We start from the raw sequence: 18,048 nt of genomic DNA, 5'->3' as shown, positions 1-18,048 counted from the left end.
AGAATAGTCGGTGTAGCGTTTTCCCAATTTGAGTTTAGAACACGTCCACAGCAAATCAATCCAAAGCAGTTTCTCAACCTATGGTTGAAAGAAGAGTTAAGACAACAACCTGTGAGGGACATGAAGAGACAGAAAGACCATTATGTTACGACAAAACAAAAGTCAAAAGTCAAAACCAGCCTGTATTTGTATCAACTTTAATCGAATGCTTCACAGAAACTTTAATAGAACCCGACCAATAAGTGCAGAGTTAAAATACTTTGAATTGAAAAATGTATTAAAAATGTTTGGTTAATGCAAAGAAAACTGCAAAGTTGAGTATTCAAACAAGTAAACTATCATATATATATGTATGAAAACTGCTTCCCAACAGTTGTCATGAACACACTTGGATAAAAGTCCATCTAAACAGCGTGAGAATGGGACCATTTCTGCAGCTGTGTAAAAACTCTTGCCTCAGTAGTAGTAATTGTGGTAGCCGTGGTGAATAGGCCTGTGATGGGGGTACGGAGCGTAGTGGTGTCTGACGTGTCGGCTCCTCATCACGTACTGATGGTGGTGCTCTCTGTAGGGGCTGTAGTACTGGGGAGGCCTGTAGTCATAATCTGCAAGTCACAGAGGACGCGTTAAACTCTGGACAGAGGGTTTTGTCTCTCTGCAGAGCGACGTCTGAACCACGGGTTTGTCGACGCAACAAAAAAACTGCCAGTACCGTGTCTGTGGTGCTCGTATGGACGCCCGTAGTCCGGCAGGAGAGGCCGTGGTGGGGAGGGCGGTCTGTACGGCCGAGGGGCCCTACGGCGACTCCTCCTCGGCTCTGGGTGGCTTTCCTCAAAGCTCAAGTAGTCGGAGGGCAGCTGATCGCTGGAGAACTCCTCCCTGTTGCCGTCATAAGAATTCAGCGTCGGGTGCCAGTCTGTGAAAGTGGGAGAGATGTTAAAACATGTAGTAATCAGGCTGAGAGTTGATTAATTATCTGATGAGCTGGTGTCGTACTTGCTAGTTCTGGACCAGTGTTGCGCGCTGGCAGGTGAACAGTATTAACCCCAGTGTACTCTACAAAACACAACATTGTCAACTTATAAACACACATTTGAATTTGAAGACTTGCAGACTGGAGTAATATCTGCATATGTCTCACCGATGGCGGTGGGACGGGTCAGGATCACGCCCCAGGCCTGTGCAGCGTGCTGTAGCAGCAGAGAGGATATCATGCGGTGGGCGATGGCGTTCCAGTGGACTCCGTCCTTCGTGCGGTGGTGCAGAGAGAAGCGGAACAGGAAGTGCAGGTCCAACACGTCCATGCCGTAGGCGTCGGCCAGGGTGCCGCTGTAGAAGTTGGCTTCGATCACGTCGTATCTCAGCTGAGGAGCCTTGTGCTCTATCTGAGGCGAACGAGGGTGAAAACACAAAAGGTTTATGATGGAAAGAGCATGAATTTCTTATTCTTCTTATTCTTTTCAAATAAAATGTGATATTTAAGAATCTGGAGGAACAAATGTTCTGTCTCTCCACGCTTTTCATATATTTGTTATTTCACCATGAGCTTGGTAGAGAAAATCAGTGCCTTGTGGGAATTTGCCAGATTCAGACATAGGATGAACTGAGCTGAATTTGACAGTCAAAAGTTACATCCAATAACGGTTTGTGGCCATAAAAAGTTAGTTATTTAGTTATGAGAAGATTTCACTCAACCGTCTAACTGGACAAAATGATAAAGTGATTCATTTCTTATGTGAAACATCAAAGTCTTCCCTACACATGTGTAGAGTCTGGACAGACATGGATGTTGGCTTAACTCGTGTCAGTTAAATGTCCCTCAGACTGTGGTTGTGAGCGGTACGAGTGTCGGTCAATACATGCAAAGTCGATCTAACAAGACCGGATGTGTAGTTATGATGCAGACAGAATTTAATGACGTACCTCAGGCACCAGGAAGCCGCCTTTGATGTTCTCCGCTAAGGGCATGGTGAGGTTCCATATAACCAGCGTTTCCTCCGGCAGAACAGTTTTCAGGTCATCAAAGAACTCGTGCAGGTTTTCCTTGTAGCTGTGAAGCCATTTGGAATTGTACCTACAAAATATACATAGATATGGACATACGGTACAAGCAGTATGAAGAACAAATGCACCAACCACAAGCTCTTGAAACCAAAAAGAGACTCTTTACAGCAGGAGGCTTAGGTCATTAACTCAGGATGCTTATTGTGGCTTTGGCAGATAAACTGAGAGATGGATTCTGATATAATAAAACCAAAGATCCAGTACAGTGACAAACACTGATCAAAGAAAAAAGTCACCACCTGGATTTAACTAAGCAAACAAGCATCCTATTAGATAATTACTGCATCAGCAATTATCTTTTTGCTGCCGCAAGTTACTTAACTGCATCTGATGCAAAGAGTAGCTTCTCATTTCTTGAAGAGGAAATGAAACATACATGTATTGGTCCTTGTACTGTGAACTATCCCCGAAATAACAATTTTGCTTAAGTCAAAAACGCTGTTAGAAATGGACAATGATGAAATGGAAAAAGATCTTGAACCCGGTATAAAGAGTGGAAAAAGTGGTGAACCCGGTGGTTTGAAGCGAAGAGCGCGTTAGCAACACCACCTGCTGCCACTGTTTCAGTCGTTCTTCTGCAACATTTAATCCGCAGTCTGTCCTGTATCATCACGCTACTTTGCACGTTATACGCCAGCAGGTGGACATGTTGGAAGCAATGCTTTCACTGAAAGACGTAGCAGCAGAGACACAGCAACAACCCATGTGTAGCAGGTAAGCTAAGCGAGCTGTAACCACACGTTAAAATCCGATAAAAAACAAGTACACGTACATGTATCTGACTAAAACCATCTATCTTTCACCGTCTGTCTTCATCAAGCTCTTTCTTCTCTCTTTCACTGTTTACTACTATGGGAATCACCAACGTTATGACGTCACAGGAAAGTACGGCAAGATGGCGGCGCCCATACTAAAAAAAAAACATAACAGCCGTCGTATTTTCTCCTCGTATGCCAACATTTGTCAGTATTGTTCACAGTTTACCTGACTGAGTGCTGTGTGAACAAACTGATGGGTTAAACAACAGGAACAAATTTCCCCAATGTGGGACAATTAAGGGTTATTTATTCATTTGTATTTTTAATTTAACAAGAAAACAAGCTTCAGTTTGCTAGGGAGCATTAAGATTGGACTCTGGAGCAATGGGTGAAGGTCATATGAGTCTGATGAGTCCAGATTTATTTCCTATCCAGAGTGATGGAGCGTCAGGGTAAAAAGAGAGGCAGATGAAGTGATGCACCCATCATTGTTTTCTCTCTTTAGAGTTGCAATATTTGATATTTGATGTATTGATGTAATTTTTTCGATCCCTCTTGGGGAAAGTCGAAGGTGACACAGACCAAAGTCAAGATGTCTGCACACTCAGGGCCAATGCGTCTTTTTACAAGCATCATCTGAGGAATATTTGTACAAAATGAATCCAAATATGTGCAATAGCAGTAGTACTAACGGCACAGATGGTACTGAGCTATGATTTCTACCTTTGTGCCAATAAGGCCTCTCCAGCCTCCTGCGGTGTAACTCTTGTTCACAGGCCTCATCCTGACCATCCAAACTCAAAAAATGGATACCCACCTTGAAATATCCCAAACGCAGGAGTTGACGATGACCGCATCCGGCTTCAAGCCGCGGCGCAAGTCTGCTATGACGCTCCGCATGTAGCGAGAGTAGATGCGTGTGACGAAGTAAAAGCGAACAAGGTGGTGGCTGGACTGAAACTGGCGAACCTCTCTGTACTCCGTCCCATTGTGCATGTGGTCCAGACAACCCCCTTCCACCAGGCAGTCCTGTTCAAAGCTGATCTCACCCTGAGGAGGTCAAGACCACATAGTTACAACCAGAACAGTTGCTAGATGATTTTGAGATCATAGATTAAAGACTAGTGATCAAAAGTGACAGATGTTCTGACCAGTGTCAAGCACTTTTACATTTTCCATTGCCTCTTCTTTCTAACAGTATAGTGCACCTCATTAAAGTTAGGCCTTGCCTTGGTTTTTAGTTGTTTCATGGAGAGGTATTTGTCCTGCTGAATCAGCAGAACAAGGTCCTTATAAATGGCGCGATGAACTAAGAAGGAAATACACCAATGACACCAATGACAAATGGGACACTTCAACACCAATGCAAACACTTCAACAGCAAGAGGAGTCATTTTGAGGATACATGAGTCAGTTTTGGTTGTTGTCAACCACTTTTAAAAGATTCCCACCAGCTCAAACATTGTTTAATCGAGGATGATTTACTCACTGGAGTCTCCCAACACCACTATGAACTTGTTGTGCAGGAGCTGGCTGGCCTGTTTATGGCTCACGCACTTCATGGTTTCCTTCTGTTAATTACAAAGTCAAACACTGTTGTACATTCGCAGTTAAAACATTTGAGTGTGAGAAGTTGTTTTAACCCCAAAAATAAGCTAGCCAAGGCCTTAAAAGCTGCTCCCAGGAGGTATAACAATAACAAGCTAACATTAGCATGCTAAATTACCGTTATGTAATACTTACCATTGTTGAATTTAACGATGGCAAGTAACTTTGCGGCTAACTAGCTAGCCCTTTTAAAAAAAGCAAACGCCGACCTACGGTTTTATTCTTTACTTGTTTTTGTTTTTAATTTAAAAAACCATAGAAACGGAGTTGCTTTGGGGAAATTTCTCGAATCTGCCGTTAATCCAAAAACACAGGTGTCGCTAATTCTGAGATGCTTTTACTGACCGTCGGATAATTCTCATTTCAGCTATGATTCTCGGCGTCAACATTATAACGACTTCACTGACCTCAACTGCACTATATATATGTATAAAAAAAGTCATTTTTTAAAGCTTATATTGAACAATTGAATTAAAAAGTTAAATTAAAATATTGCTATCATGTTGACTTGTGTGCCTGTCTATACACCAACATTCACTGACGGGCCAAAGTGTTTGCTATGTACGCACTGTTCCTAAACTAATTATTGATGTGCGGATCGATACCGAAATATCGATACTTCCGATTCTTTATTCTCTAAAATCGATTCGAAAATAAAAATTGCGATACTTTCGATACTTTAGTCATTCAAGGTAATGTATGAACACAGTGGAAAGAAACTAACCTACTGAGTTGTGGCAACAAAACAAACCTTAAACAACAAAACCGAATATGAGACATTTATGATGAGGAGGACAGAAGAGGAGGGCACAGTGTCAGAAAGTTGCAAGTTTACATTTTATAGCAATTCTTCATACTTTTCAATAATTTATTTTAATGATGTAATTATTTTACTTATTTCGTTTTTTATTGTTTGGAACAGCATTCGTTCATTCACATATTTTGTATGATTGTGTCCACTGCCTGTTTTTTCTGTTTGTTTGAAGTTTGTGCACTATGCGCCTCCACTTTGTTATAATACCTTGTACACAGATGAGGTAGTTTGAGATGATTTTATTAAACACAACTTAGGAAAACAACCAACAACTTCAGGTTCAGAGTTCATGTGCCAGTTTGGGTGGGTTTATATAACACAAGTCACATGATGTGGATGCAGTGGATTAAATGCAAAACTGGAAACACTGGACATTAATTATATCTTTCAAAAATGACTTTATTCTGCTCAAAATGTTGAAAACGCCACAAACAGGGAAAAGACTTCCTGGTGCTTAAACATTTCAATACGTTTCTACTTTTAGAAGTCATCATCATACTCTATTGTTTGTATCGGATCTTTTTTCTCCTCTTCTTCTTTCTCTTTCTCCTCCTCTTCCTCCTCTTCTCCCTCCTCGTCAGTCTCGCCGTCGCTCTTGGCCTCGTCCTTCTGGTGAAACTCCTGGTATATTCCAGTCAGCGCTTTCGCTGCTTCCAGAGACACTTTCAGGTTTCCTATCACCTCCCTGTCTTCATCCACACTCATAACTGGAGAAACACAGATTCCAAAATACAGTAAGACAACTTAAATGATACTCACATGACCTACAAAATTACAAAATGTTGTCATTTTTTTGGTATATCTGTTTCCAGATATATCTGTTTCCAGATATATGGAGCACCAGAACTGCCAAAATAAATAAATAACTCAATGAGTTAAATTACGTAAATTTATATTTATAATTTAATTTGAATCTATATTTATTTGAGTCGTCATTTCATTAAAACACTGATTTATTTAAAAAAAATTAAAAATTCTATGTGCTATTGTATTCAGTTATGCATTATTTTCCCTTTATACTTCCGTATACAAGTGAGGGGATTATAGGGTTGTTCTTATTGGTTGGTTAACATCAGAATGCAGACTATACATGTGTCATTTAAACTGATATCAAATTATGTCATATTAAAAAAATAATAACCAATGCTAATGTTCAATTTAATTACTTTGGAACCTTTAATGGCTTTTTAATGGATTAGTTATGACACTTATTCATTCAGGTTGGATTTGGGGTATGATTTTTATAAAGTTTTCTTCAGGGCCAAGAGTTAGAGTTTACAGTTGCTTAGCAACCAGAGAGTTTATGCCGGTTTCCTAGCAACCTTACAGTTTCAGGGTTTTAATTGTGTGGAGAGTAAACGAACCCAATTCACCTCAGTCTCTGGTCTGATCGTTGTTATTTTCATCCCCACAGTGGACCATGAAATATATACAATTGACAAAGTTTGCCACTCCTCCACCTACTGTCAATTTGCTGTTCAGTGACATCGTTTCCTGTGAGCAACAGTTCCTGTAGGTCCAGAAAAGCGTGTCCAACGTCCACACACTCCTCGTCGTCATCCATTGGCTCACTGACGACTGTGAACTTTAGCCTGCCGAAAAAACACACACACTTGCATTTTTGGAAAATGTCCACGAGGAACAAAGGAAAAAAAAACAGATGCATTAATTCCAAACAACATTACCTTCCTTGGTTGGGGTCAGTGCCCTCCAACATGGTGTAAAGATACTGTCTGAGTGGGGCCGACTGTGAACCATCCACATAAATCACTGGGACACACAGAGAGATTTTCGAGATAAGATAACGTAATCCTTCAGGGACACATAATAACACACAACACTACTCTCACCTCGTGTGAAGTTGTAGTAAACCTCCTCCCCCTTCGTGGGTTTGCGGAGGGACATGGGTGTTTCCGTGGTCTCCATTGGGACGCCCAGCAGCCGATATTCCACATAGACACGCTGCACCGACTTATCCAGAACCACATGCGAGGACGGTTCAAACGTCAGGGACAGAATCTCGACTCTGAGCTTATCTCCCTGAAACACACACACACGTACGTTTTCTATTTATATCATTACGCCGGGCCAGAATTTTAAGGCGAATGATCCAACTCATCTTTCTGTAGCGACACATACTGTGCATTATATAGAGGGTATGAACGTGACGTCACCACAGGCAAAGTCTCCATGGTTACGGCCACTGAGTGGCAAAAAGTGACAATTGAACATGGAGATTAGCAGCATTAGCTTGAATCACAGGCTTTAATAGCGTCTAAATTGTAAAATTATTTTAAAAATGGGCTGTACCAACAGATTTGAAAAGCAGCCAGAGATATGAGAAAGAAAAGAAAAGTAAATGGATCGCTGCATTAGGGAAAAACAACTGGAAACCTGGTGTTGTGGTTCACATTTAGTGCCAGGTAATGTTAATTTATGCTATATTTTTTGATGAAGTCAAACCTTAAGTTACTTCTTTAGTTATGTTCTGGAGGGCTGTCAGATAAGTTTGTTGTCCATAAATGGAATATTTGCGATGACTCCTCGTCATCCTTTTAACGTCCCATCGGGACGCTACTGTATTGTGATTAAAATGAACTTAAACTAACTGAAACTGAGGCTAATCCACTTTTCTAAATCCATTCTAGATCGTTTGGATCATTGTTGAGTCCAATTATCCTTAATTTGATCTGATAATCCACATTTTTCCCCGGTCTCTCTCTATTTACTGATACATTTCACCCTGTTTTTGCCACTCAGGGGGCGTGACCTCGGGCGGCAGTGACATCACTGCACACCCTCTATAGCACGTACCTTCCTCATTTTCCGTTTTGGTGGAATGATGACGATGTCGCTATGCGAGGAGCTTGACTCTGAAGATTCAGCGGCTTCAGCTGTGCAGTCAAACATAACAGGAGAAGAATTAGAAAATGAAAACCCTGTCACCATGTGACGCTTCACTATTTTGAACGATGGGTTAACGTTTTGTTTATTAGGCATTTAGCTGGTTACCACTCTCACTCCTCTCCTCTTCAGCCACTGACGCCCGGTCCACAGGGGGAAGGTCCTGGAAAATAAAAGAAATAAAAATATGCGACTTGTCATCTTTTCACTGTAGATTACACTGATTATCTTCACGCACCACTGTTCTGACTGATAAAAGTCTTTGTGCGTCAGAAGCAGAGACAGAGAGTGAGCTGACCTGAGTCCTCTCATCGCTGGAGGAGCTTCTCCTCGACGTGGTGGGGGATTTTCTGGAAGATTTCTCCTTTGCAGATCTGACATAAAATGAAATTCATTATATATTCATTATTTCATCTTGAAAAAATTCATAGCAGATGAGGACATGTGGAAAAAGAGGCACATTTGTCTATTTACATGATAATTTAACAACTATACACATCTGTTAACGCTGCATATAAAAGTAAATCTAGATTAAAAATAAATAAATAAATCCTGCAACTTACTTAGCGGTTGGTAGGTGAGAGGGCGTGACTAGTCTGGTCTCAGGTGTCAGATGAGGTGTTCTCTGGCGACGGTCAGGTGACCTCTTGGTGGATCTCTTCCTGTTCGCAGACTGACGAGCGTCCGGTGGTTTCACAGGCGTTGGCCCCTCTGCTCTCACAACATGTGAGCTTTTCTGTCTGACGGGCGGAGGCCGAGGCTGTGGGCAAGCACACAAATACATGAAGTGCATTGTGCGCTTCTGCTGAAAAACACTCATCCACGTATAATTCAGCTTGAAACCATACCCAGGCTTCTTTCTCTTTCTGCGCAGCTTTGGTTTCCTTGGGGTCAGGTTGCTGAGTCTGGGGTAAAGCCATAAGAATAACAGGTGTTTAGAGAACAGGAAGTGTCTTTCAATGGAAAGGTATCGTATATTTTAGCATTCACGCTTTGTTTTGTTTTTTTAGCAGTTTGCACAAATAAAACACAACCACGCCTTCTCAGAGAACTACTGGTAAATCCTGCAAAAAAAAAAAAAAAAAAATCTAAATTTCTTCAAAAAAACACACTTCCCTCAAGAAAAATTCTGCTTTGCATTTAGATTATTGAAAATATTTCAATATTTTGTGTGATGCCATCACAAACACTGGGATATAAACGGTTAAAAGTCAGTAATTAATCAAACATTTGGTATTTCTGATTAGTATGGAAGTAAAATAAAAGATTTATGTAAAGAAAAGTAGAAAAAAAATTTACATGTGCTATTTTTGGGGTGTTTTTGAAGAGGACACTTTTGTCCCTTAATGTTAAGAACGTAACAATTTAGGTTCCACAGTGTAACAATGGAACATTATGGGGTTTGAGTTTGAAATATCAAAATTTGCTAATATACATATATATATATATACATATATGCCAAATATGATAGCAAAAGCCACAACTACCACAAAGTTATCAAAAAAAAAATAAAAATGGAAGAGGACACTTTTCTGCCCTTATCAGGGCGCGAGGGTTAAAGAACATCACCTTCACTCTGGGCTTGGCCACGGGCCTCTGTGACGCTTCACCCTCCTCCCGTCTCCTCTCCTCACTCTCAGTGCTTTCCATCGCCCTGACTTGTCTGTCTGCCCCTCTCCCCTGTCCGCCCGGCGCGGCGCCCGCCGTCGGCTGAAAGGGGTACTTCCATTTCATCATGACTCTGACCATGCCCCGCGGTCCACCGGCTGAATCCCTCAAAACATAATCACCTGACAGCACAGAAAGAGGCGTTTCAGAAGGGGATGAGGGTGTCGATCTGCAACAACACTGCGTCTTAATGAATGCCTCCTATAGTGATCATGCACCTCTGATTTCTCTGCCTGTAGCCAGGGCTCTCAGTGGGATGGGGGTCTTGGCCAGGTAGGCTGGTGGTACCTGGTCATCACTGTCGTCAAACACATACACCCACAGACTGCTGGACCTGGGCAACAAAATGCAGTTGAATGGTATTGTTTGTTGTTTGAATGTTTTTTTTTTGTTGTAAAGACTGTTTTGCATTTATAGTTTTAAACGAGCATACCTGAGGTAGTGCAACACGTCAGCTGTTACTGCTAGTGGGTAGCTGGTGGCATCATTGAACACCGGGTCAGCTGTGCACTGGGCTGTCTTGGAGACATGAGGCGGGAGGTCGTAGAACCTGTACGTCAAATATGCGTCGGGAAGTAGTCCCGGCCATCGAGTACTGAGGCCCACACAGCGCTCCAGCATCACCACCAGCTCATTGGGGATCCCTCCGCCATAGTCGTGTAACTCCTGCCGCGAATAATACATCAGAAGCAAGAAGGAAAGATCCTGAACATGCTTGTTTCTCATGGTGCGTTTCATTTACGGCGGAAATCGTCACTGGGAATGACGTCACACCTGAGTTATTGGCGTTTCAGTCGGTAAAACAAGATGGCAGCGTCCATGAAAGCTCTTGCCTTGTCCAAATGTAACTTGGTGTGTTCAATAATTGAGTGCACAGTGAAATAAAATATTTTTAAAAATATTACTGCTGTAATGTTATACTAAATTTAGGCTATTTAAGCTACACAAATTGTAAATTGAACAGATAACTTGAACCAGCTGATCAGTTTTTTACTTGAATTATTCACAGTGATGAAATCTACAAGACCACACCAGGCAGAGATTTATAAATAGAAATATTCAAAAGTTTTAATTGTTTAATGTAAATATAGAAAAAAATACACTATTAACCACAGTTTGCCACAGTGGTGTTTGGCTCTGTTTTGGTTTCACCAGGCTATTGTTTTTAGCTGAGCTTGTAGTTCCCATATAACACATTAAAAATTACACTGTAACAGCATTTCAATGTATGTATGTGGAAAGACTGATTTAATATTTATTGCAACAAAAAAACTAATCAAAAGAGCTAATAAACAGAATATCACAGGAGCTTCTAATTACTGTTTACACACGGGGCGGCCATCTTGAAAAATCAACTCGAGGGTAGTGAGGATTCTACGACTTCAGGGGACGTTCCAGTTGAAAATTCCAACTCAGAACTCAGAAATCCCGAGTTCTGAGTGTAAATTGAACGCACCATTACTTCTACCACAACATAATGAGGCAAGTTTAGTTCAATGAAACTTCATTTTGGGCAAATAAATGCAGCAACCTGCCACACGGATCACTATACACATAACACTTCTTGCACCTTGTTTATACTTTCATAGCATATTCAGTAGATGCTGAACTGAGTTTATACTATTTCAGTATAATCTGGTCAGGACTGAACCAGCAGATGGAGACAGCGTTTTGTCTTCCAGACTGAAAGGATCCAATTTTGCCTAAATGTTAATATAAACTCGATCTTCCTTTTTCGTTTTACCTCATGGCCGATGTCTTGCCAGCCAAAAGTGACCTGAAAGGGACTCTTCTGTCTCCTCTCAGTTCCACTCTCAGCCACACCATCCACAGGCTCTGCAGGAGGGAACAGGCGCACCCAGAAATCCACAACACCAACCATTTCACCCTCACGTCCTAGGACAGAGATGGAGACACTTGAATTTATGTTCTTTTTTAAGTTATGCAACTCTCTAAATAACATTACCGACCGGTGATATTGACCCGTCCGCCGATACGCTCCCCTCTCCTCTCTATGGCACCGATGAGAGACATGTGTCCACTTCCGTGAGTCATAAACTTGACTCCTCCCAACGCCTGGTGGAGCTCCACTCTGACCCTTGACCCCTGACCCCCCAGCCTGCCCAGATCCCGGACTGTCAGCGCGTAGCGAGACGTGAAGCCATAGCTGGGTTGACTTCCCGACACCAGAGGCGTGGAGTGCACCTCAAAGTCCAGAAGGCTGTAGGTGCAGAAGGTCACAATGCCTTCACTTCTGCCAGCTCCGGGATGGACGCTGCCCATAACACGAAGCCCAGCTGGGGTGAAGGTGGCGGCCTGGACGTGAAAAATCAGCAAACATCAGTTACCTGCATGGTTTTTGTTTCTAAAGTCATCAGTTCAGACATGTGGGGGTTTTACCTTAAGGTGGATCTCCAGCAAAGACTCGCCAGCCTTCAGCTGAGAGAAGGACATGTCATCCTCACTGGGCTGTACCATCTCCTGATCTCCAGCTGGCCAAGTGTACTGTACTGGTATGGTCCGTTTGTAGTTCCTGGGGCTGTATGCTAACTCCTTCAGCTGAGCTGCACATACAGACGAGAGAAAACAGAGGTTCTGAGATGTAAGAGGCTGATTATACACCACTGTTTTTTACAGACATGAGCACAGATGTTGTGATACCTTGTAAAGAATTGATCTGCAGAGTTCTTTTCGCTAAAAGTTTGTCTTTCTCCGACATCCTCCTCCTGCTCTCCTCCGTCTCCCTCTCCACCCTTTGCTTCACCATATTTAACTCCTCCTTGGGGAGGAAGTAGAGTTTTAGTTGAGACGTGTTTAGTTAAAATGTGAAGAAAAAACCTAAGAGAAAAGAAAGTGGCTAGACCTGCAGGTCTTGAGTGATTCGGTGCTCCAGCAGTAGAAGGTCTCTGGTTTTCTGCAGCTCGAGCACGGTCTCGGCGTGCGACGCCTGGATGTTGACCAGCTCACGGGACGATTCGTCCACCTTCCCATCAGATAAGAGAAAGTGCAGGTTCTCCCTGCTCTCCTGCTGCATCCTGAATGCCTGCGGATGGACGGGCGTCATGAAAAAAGTATTAATTGTAATTGGTGTTGTTGATGAAAAGAAAAGAATTCGTACAAGAGATTGCAAACCTTGATCTGCAAAAGAGTTTCACTGAGCTCCTCGACGCTCATGTCAAACTCCTGGAAGAGAGTAGAGACAGAGGGGGATGAAAGCTCTTTCAGGTGAAGGGCTGAAACAAGAGGAAATGTGAAATTGCTGTTCAGACCTTGGTGACAGAGTCCAGTCTGTCCTCCAGAGCAGATACCTGCTCCCTGTACTGGAGTATCTGCCGTTCCAGATGTGCCTGTTTGTCTCTTTTCAACACAGAAAACTCTAAAGAGGACAACACCAGACACACACAGGTAAATGAATATTGAATGAATGAGGCGGAAAACTGGGGTTCCTCATCGTCAAAGCGAATATGACCTCTCACCACCTTCTTGCCCACTTTGCTCTTCCACTCTCTCGTTCTCTTGCCTCAGTCGTTCCACCTCCAGCTCCAGACGGCCTCTTTCCTGCCTCTCTGCTTGAAGCATTTGCTCCAGTCTCATGATATCCGTGCTGCAGATGTTTTCCTCTGCCTTCTCCCTCATCTGGTCCACGTTTCTATGTTTTTCTACGTGACCATGAAGGCTGCTTTGGGCAGATAAAGTCCTAAGAAAAAGAATAAAGTCGATTTAATTCGCCACAGAAACAATGTCAACATATTTGCCTTGTTAATATTTTAGCGTGCCTACAAGAATAAAGCTCCTACCTTTCTAGCAGAGTGTCGTAGTTCTTTTTAATCAGATCTCTCTCTCCTTCCAAGTCTGATATCCTTTCTTGGAGCTGAAAGAGAAAAGACTGAATCTTCATCTCATGAAAGATCTGCATCTAAGTTGTCGTCTCTTGATTCAGATGCGGCACCTTGTCCAGGGTTTGTCGAGACAGAGTGGTGGAGGTGAGTTGTCCCTCCAGTTCCAGGGCCCTCTGTCTTTCTTGCTTCAGTTGTTCTGTCAACTGCTCCACTTTCTCCAGCAGGGCTGAATGGCTTTCCCTCAGTGACCTCTGACCCTGAGGCATACATTTAAAATTACTACAAGGAGTATTCATTAAATATTCTTTAAACTTTGTGTGTGTGCGACCATTACCTCTTCTAGCTGATGCTCGTACGCCTGAAAAGAAAGAAGAAGACTAGTAAGCTGCTGCCAACACAGTAATATAACAAAACAGATGATGGTAGAGTTGCAGAACTGAAGATTGCACATCTAACCTCTTGCAGGTCAGTGAATTTCTCCTGGGTGACTCTCAAGGCTGCGCTCTTGTCTGAAAGTTGCTTCTGTAGACGGATAATATCCACGTTCTCTCTGATAGTTGTTCTGGCATAGGTGCAAAGATTGAATGATTAATTATGACTTTTTCCCCCCCCATTGTATTTGCATTTGTGGTTGTTAAAGCAGTGTGAGCAGTGAGGTAAGTGGTGGACAGAGCACTAGGACGTCTTTTAATTATTGTGTATGAACAGGTTCAAATTAGTTATTGTACCTAGATTGTAGGTCCGTCAGATAAGTATAAAGAAACACAAAATAACCTCCTGAGACCCAAACGTATTTTAATTTCTCCAAGATATTTAGTATAAAATCTGAGAATCATCTTTAAACAGGAAGTAGCGTTTGGGTCCTCATATGTGGACGCAGGTTATTTCATTGTATAATACAATGGAGTAACCAGTGTGCATCAAACTATTTCAATACCTGAACACTGCTGTGCAAAAACAGGATTACAAACAATAAAGTCCCAGTGTCCTCAAAGGAGTACTTGCTAATTTGCAACGTTGAAGCTCGTTACTATTGATTTTTTTGCATGCCACATCAAACTAGAAAAGTTAAAGAGCATAAACAAACAAGTTTCAACCATAAAACATGGTGAGGTTTTCTGCCTTGTCCACTTTTGTCCCGTGATCAGCTATACACTGAATGAATGCATTGACCCTTTGCTACCACTAGACTTCAGACAAAAACTTAATGTTCCCATATAAGCACACAGGGTCCCAGGAGGTCAGCTGTTGTGAACATTTTACAAATAATAAGACATGATTCTGCAACTTTAGTACAAATATTAGCAAAAATATATAGACACAAATTCGCGCAAACAATTTGTGCGCAAGTTTACGTGATCTTATCCACGCTATCCTTCCCCCACTGCTAGCATTAGTGGTAGTAACGGTTGCTACAGCCACCTGTGTCTGTCGGCCTGTTGCTTCCTCATCTCTTTAACTGTTCCCTCAATCTCTTTCTCCTTCTCTCTCAGCGTGTCTCTGAGAGTCTGGGCAGCCACCTCCAGCTCGCTCACCCTCACCTGCTCCGTCACACTGGACCTGCTGGACGTGATGAGGAAGGTGAGATGTGTGATCATGCATTTAAGGCAAAGGAAGAATGATACAAACTAAAGTTCAGAAGTTAAGAGAGAATGTGATAGTGTCTCCGTAGGCTGAGATTTTCTCACATAACTAGCTCTAAACAAACTATGACCCCTGTACAGGATAGTATAGACCCCTTCATGGCCTACGTCACTGTGATGTCATGTCGTTAGCTGGAGGCAAAACAGAGGGAAGCTTGAGGCTAACACTGTCACTGTCAACGGGGAAAATGTCATCAGTTTCAGCCTGGATGACGTTGTGAGTTAGACTAAATTGTGACTGAAATAACGTTAAGTTATTTATTATTTGGAGGATCCTTGATACAGCTAATGCTAACGCTACCGTTAGGTTGTCGGAGAGGCTTCACTTGATAAAGACAGCCCAGACCTGTCCTCTCTGTGTCCTCCTTTGGTCAAATCGTCTATCCAGTGAGTGAGAGTGTAGGAGTTGGTTAATGTAGTCCCATCACTCAGAGTGAACATTTTAAAATAACACTCATGGTCCGGAGTTAATGTATTAATATATTCTCTAAAATACATGTTTTCCTCGTCTATTCTTGCTAAAACCATCTGTTGCGATATGCTAACAGCTGTTTACAAGCTATAGTGTTTGGGATGTTTTGCCACCAGTTAAGCCCCGCCCCCTCAAAAAAATTGTTTATTTTGAAGGGGTCTATGACTACCTGATTTCAATACATCACACATTACTAACAATCTCTCCATTTCTGCTCTGGTGTCTTCCACTGTGGGTCCGTATCGGGGCGGTGCAGTCTGGGCTGCCCTCCTGATTCCACCCTCCACCTCCAGATTTTTACCTAAAGACATTAAGATTGACTTTATCTTGACCTTTTTTTCGTGTGCTGGATTTCATACGCATCTTTTTACTCCGCTACACACGCACTTTTGCTGTACTTGTAGGGCGTTCGTGCTCCCAGGTCCATGATGTGCTGCTTGGCCAGGCTGAGTTTGTTCTGTAGCACTCGTTTCTGGCTCTCCAGCATCGCCACTCGAGCTTCCAGTTCCTGTATGGTGTCCTCCATGTCCCTGTCCTTCACACCACTGGACCCAGGGCGGGCCTGGCGAAGACGCATCAGCCTCGTGGACATCCTGGTGTCACAGAGGACCAAATTAAGGGAACTGTTTTTGCTGCAGAAATACAAAATGTACGGCGTTCCGACACATTAACATTATGCGTTACCTGCGTAGCCTCTGTCCTTGTATACGCGTGTGTTGTCTCAACACGCTGTTCTCCTCCTGAAGTCGGAGACAGAGGTCCTCCAGGTGTTCCCTGGGGAACCGAAACAGGCGCTGAGGATCTGCTGTAAGTACAAAGACAAGATTCAGATAAAGGAAATTGTTCGTATATTATCAGAAAATGGACTGTATTCTTTTCATTTAAACTCCAATAAGTGCTTCTACCTTTAGTCTTCATGACATGGTGCTTCTTCAGTGGCTTGACGTCACGCAGATTGTCTGTGAAAACAGCAGAAAGGTGATGTCTGAACCTGAACTGCTCAACGTTAAGTCTGTTCTCATTCATAGCTAAAGCTAAAGCTAACTGCAATTCAATTTTCAATTTTTCAGTGAAAAGTAAGAAAAGTGTCTTTTTTAGCAAACTATGTCACTCTAGTAAAATCTGTTGCATTAATTATGTTAACTGATATAAAATGTGACAAATCGTTTTTGTCTGAGATCTGCAAAATGTTAATGTTATTGAGCAAAGAGATTAATAGGACATCCTAAATGGTTGTAGAGCAGATGACAACAGAATCGTTTTTCCTTAAATTCCACATGACATTTCACACAAATTGCTAAATGATCCAATGATGAAGTGATTTTTTTTTTTTATGAGACTGAACATGGGTTAAAACTCCTACGTTCTCTGATATGAATCATTTCCTACTAAACATTACAGTACAGGAAAACAAAAAAGAGCAAACATTAAAAAAACACAAACCTGGGACAGTTGGCATCAGTCCCCCTCTCATCAGTCCCACATCCCTGACTGGGAGGTCTCCTGCTGTCTCGTCCACCACCGGCGTCATCGCAGCTTTTTGCTCTGACACAGTCTTACAAACTGCAATGTGAGTGAAATCAGATCATATTAACAGCGGTCATTCTGCATATTAAATATATATATCTATATATGATATTTTAAAAACAATAAATGTACAGTTTGTACTAGTGTGCCTTTTAAGTTACACATAGACTGGAAATATTGTCAACTTCAGGCTACAGAAATTGCCCTGCAGCTTGTGATTTAGAAGAACAACATAATGACACAACATTGTAAGTGTTTGATCTGAAATCCTCTGAAAACTATGTTAAAAAATCATTTGACTCACCGTCGTACGTTGGCCTTCCAAAATGAAGCTCTGGTGAAGAGCGCGTTGAGTTCCTACTTCAGCATTGTGTATAACCTGTGGGTTACACCACTACGTGCGTGTGTGCGCCTCCTCCCTGTGCCTGGATGATATCAGTTTTAATCCCTCTTTAGCCTTCCCCCTTTCTTCTTTCACAACTAATTTCAAAAGTCATCGTCCTAATTGGAATTAGCCCAGGAGTTCACATCTGTGTTAAATTATTCCTTGAAATGTCATGTGTTTATGGGCATGCGTTTGGTTCACTGGTTCACCTATAAGTGAATGTGAGTGAAAAGTATTGTGTAAAGTGTCTCATTCTAAATTTCAATCCCGCAGTCTGCCTCGGTGCTCCATCTGCCTCCAGGCTAATCCTATTTCTGTGCTAATCTTATTAGCGAGCATCAAGTTGTGCAGTCCTGAAGTCAGTTC

At 42.2% G+C, this 18,048-nt stretch overlaps 2 protein-coding genes across 5 annotated transcripts; both read right to left on the bottom strand.

Moving 5' to 3' along the window:
• Positions 1 to 181: 181 nt before the first annotated feature.
• On the bottom strand, positions 182 to 4,908 carry fam113 (family with sequence similarity 113). Of its 2 annotated transcripts, XM_047603730.1 has the most exons (9): positions 4,566 to 4,899; positions 4,312 to 4,393; positions 4,052 to 4,131; positions 3,640 to 3,872; positions 1,924 to 2,074; positions 1,142 to 1,385; positions 997 to 1,056; positions 713 to 916; positions 182 to 605 (listed from the first exon to the last, which is right to left on the bottom strand). In XM_047603730.1, exons 1-9 carry the CDS (start codon positions 4,566 to 4,568, stop codon positions 457 to 459), a joined length of 1,206 nt encoding a protein of 401 aa, XP_047459686.1. In that variant the 5' UTR covers positions 4,569 to 4,899; the 3' UTR covers positions 182 to 456. The 2 variants fall into 2 exon arrangements, with proteins under 2 accessions (XP_047459686.1, XP_047459693.1); XM_047603737.1 differs by lacking the exon at positions 997 to 1,056 and having other exon boundaries at positions 4,566 to 4,908.
• Positions 4,909 to 5,418: 510 nt separating this feature from the next.
• rpgrip1 (RPGR interacting protein 1) lies at positions 5,419 to 17,308 on the bottom strand. 3 transcript variants are annotated; one of them, XM_047600475.1, is made up of 30 exons: positions 17,214 to 17,308; positions 16,676 to 16,729; positions 16,455 to 16,575; positions 16,158 to 16,363; positions 15,969 to 16,071; positions 15,078 to 15,218; positions 14,112 to 14,217; positions 13,990 to 14,013; positions 13,766 to 13,912; positions 13,614 to 13,687; positions 13,293 to 13,513; positions 13,086 to 13,192; positions 12,949 to 12,999; positions 12,680 to 12,859; positions 12,478 to 12,595; positions 12,217 to 12,380; positions 11,787 to 12,132; positions 11,561 to 11,712; positions 10,250 to 10,482; positions 10,035 to 10,150; positions 9,718 to 9,938; positions 8,997 to 9,053; positions 8,712 to 8,908; positions 8,447 to 8,522; positions 8,257 to 8,311; positions 8,059 to 8,138; positions 7,095 to 7,284; positions 6,930 to 7,014; positions 6,709 to 6,836; positions 5,419 to 5,951 (listed from the first exon to the last, which is right to left on the bottom strand). In XM_047600475.1, exons 1-30 carry the CDS (start codon positions 17,299 to 17,301, stop codon positions 5,725 to 5,727), a joined length of 4,068 nt encoding a protein of 1,355 aa, XP_047456431.1. In that variant the 5' UTR covers positions 17,302 to 17,308; the 3' UTR covers positions 5,419 to 5,724. The 3 variants fall into 3 exon arrangements, with proteins under 3 accessions (XP_047456431.1, XP_047456452.1, XP_047456442.1); XM_047600496.1 differs by having other exon boundaries at positions 15,078 to 15,215; XM_047600486.1 differs by having other exon boundaries at positions 5,420 to 5,951; positions 13,296 to 13,513.
• Positions 17,309 to 18,048: the final 740 nt, after the last annotated feature.

Source organism: Mugil cephalus, chromosome 1 (genome assembly GCF_022458985.1).
Source record: "Mugil cephalus isolate CIBA_MC_2020 chromosome 1, CIBA_Mcephalus_1.1, whole genome shotgun sequence".
NCBI lineage: Eukaryota > Metazoa > Chordata > Actinopteri > Mugiliformes > Mugilidae > Mugil > Mugil cephalus.
Note: the sequence above shows the minus strand (reverse complement) of the source record. Positions and strands in the feature narration are given on the sequence as shown.

Bases quoted from the DNA above. Each gene is read 5' to 3' on its own strand.
- fam113 (XM_047603730.1), bottom strand. The intron at 3,873-4,051 runs GCAAGGCCTAAC...TGACCTCCTCAG, and splicing joins TGAAACAACTAAAAACCAAG to GGTGAGATCAGCTTTGAACA. The intron at 1,386-1,923 runs GTACGTCATTAA...CGTTCGCCTCAG, and splicing joins GCGGCTTCCTGGTGCCTGAG to ATAGAGCACAAGGCTCCTCA.
- rpgrip1 (XM_047600475.1), bottom strand. From the start codon at position 17,301: ATGACGCCGGTGGTGGACGAGACAGCAGGAGACCTCCCAGTCAGGGAT. The intron at 12,860-12,948 runs GTTTGCAATCTC...GTCCATCCGCAG, and splicing joins AAACTCTTTTGCAGATCAAG to GCATTCAGGATGCAGCAGGA. The intron at 10,151-10,249 runs GTATGCTCGTTT...TTTGTTGCCCAG, and splicing joins GACGTGTTGCACTACCTCAG to GTCCAGCAGTCTGTGGGTGT.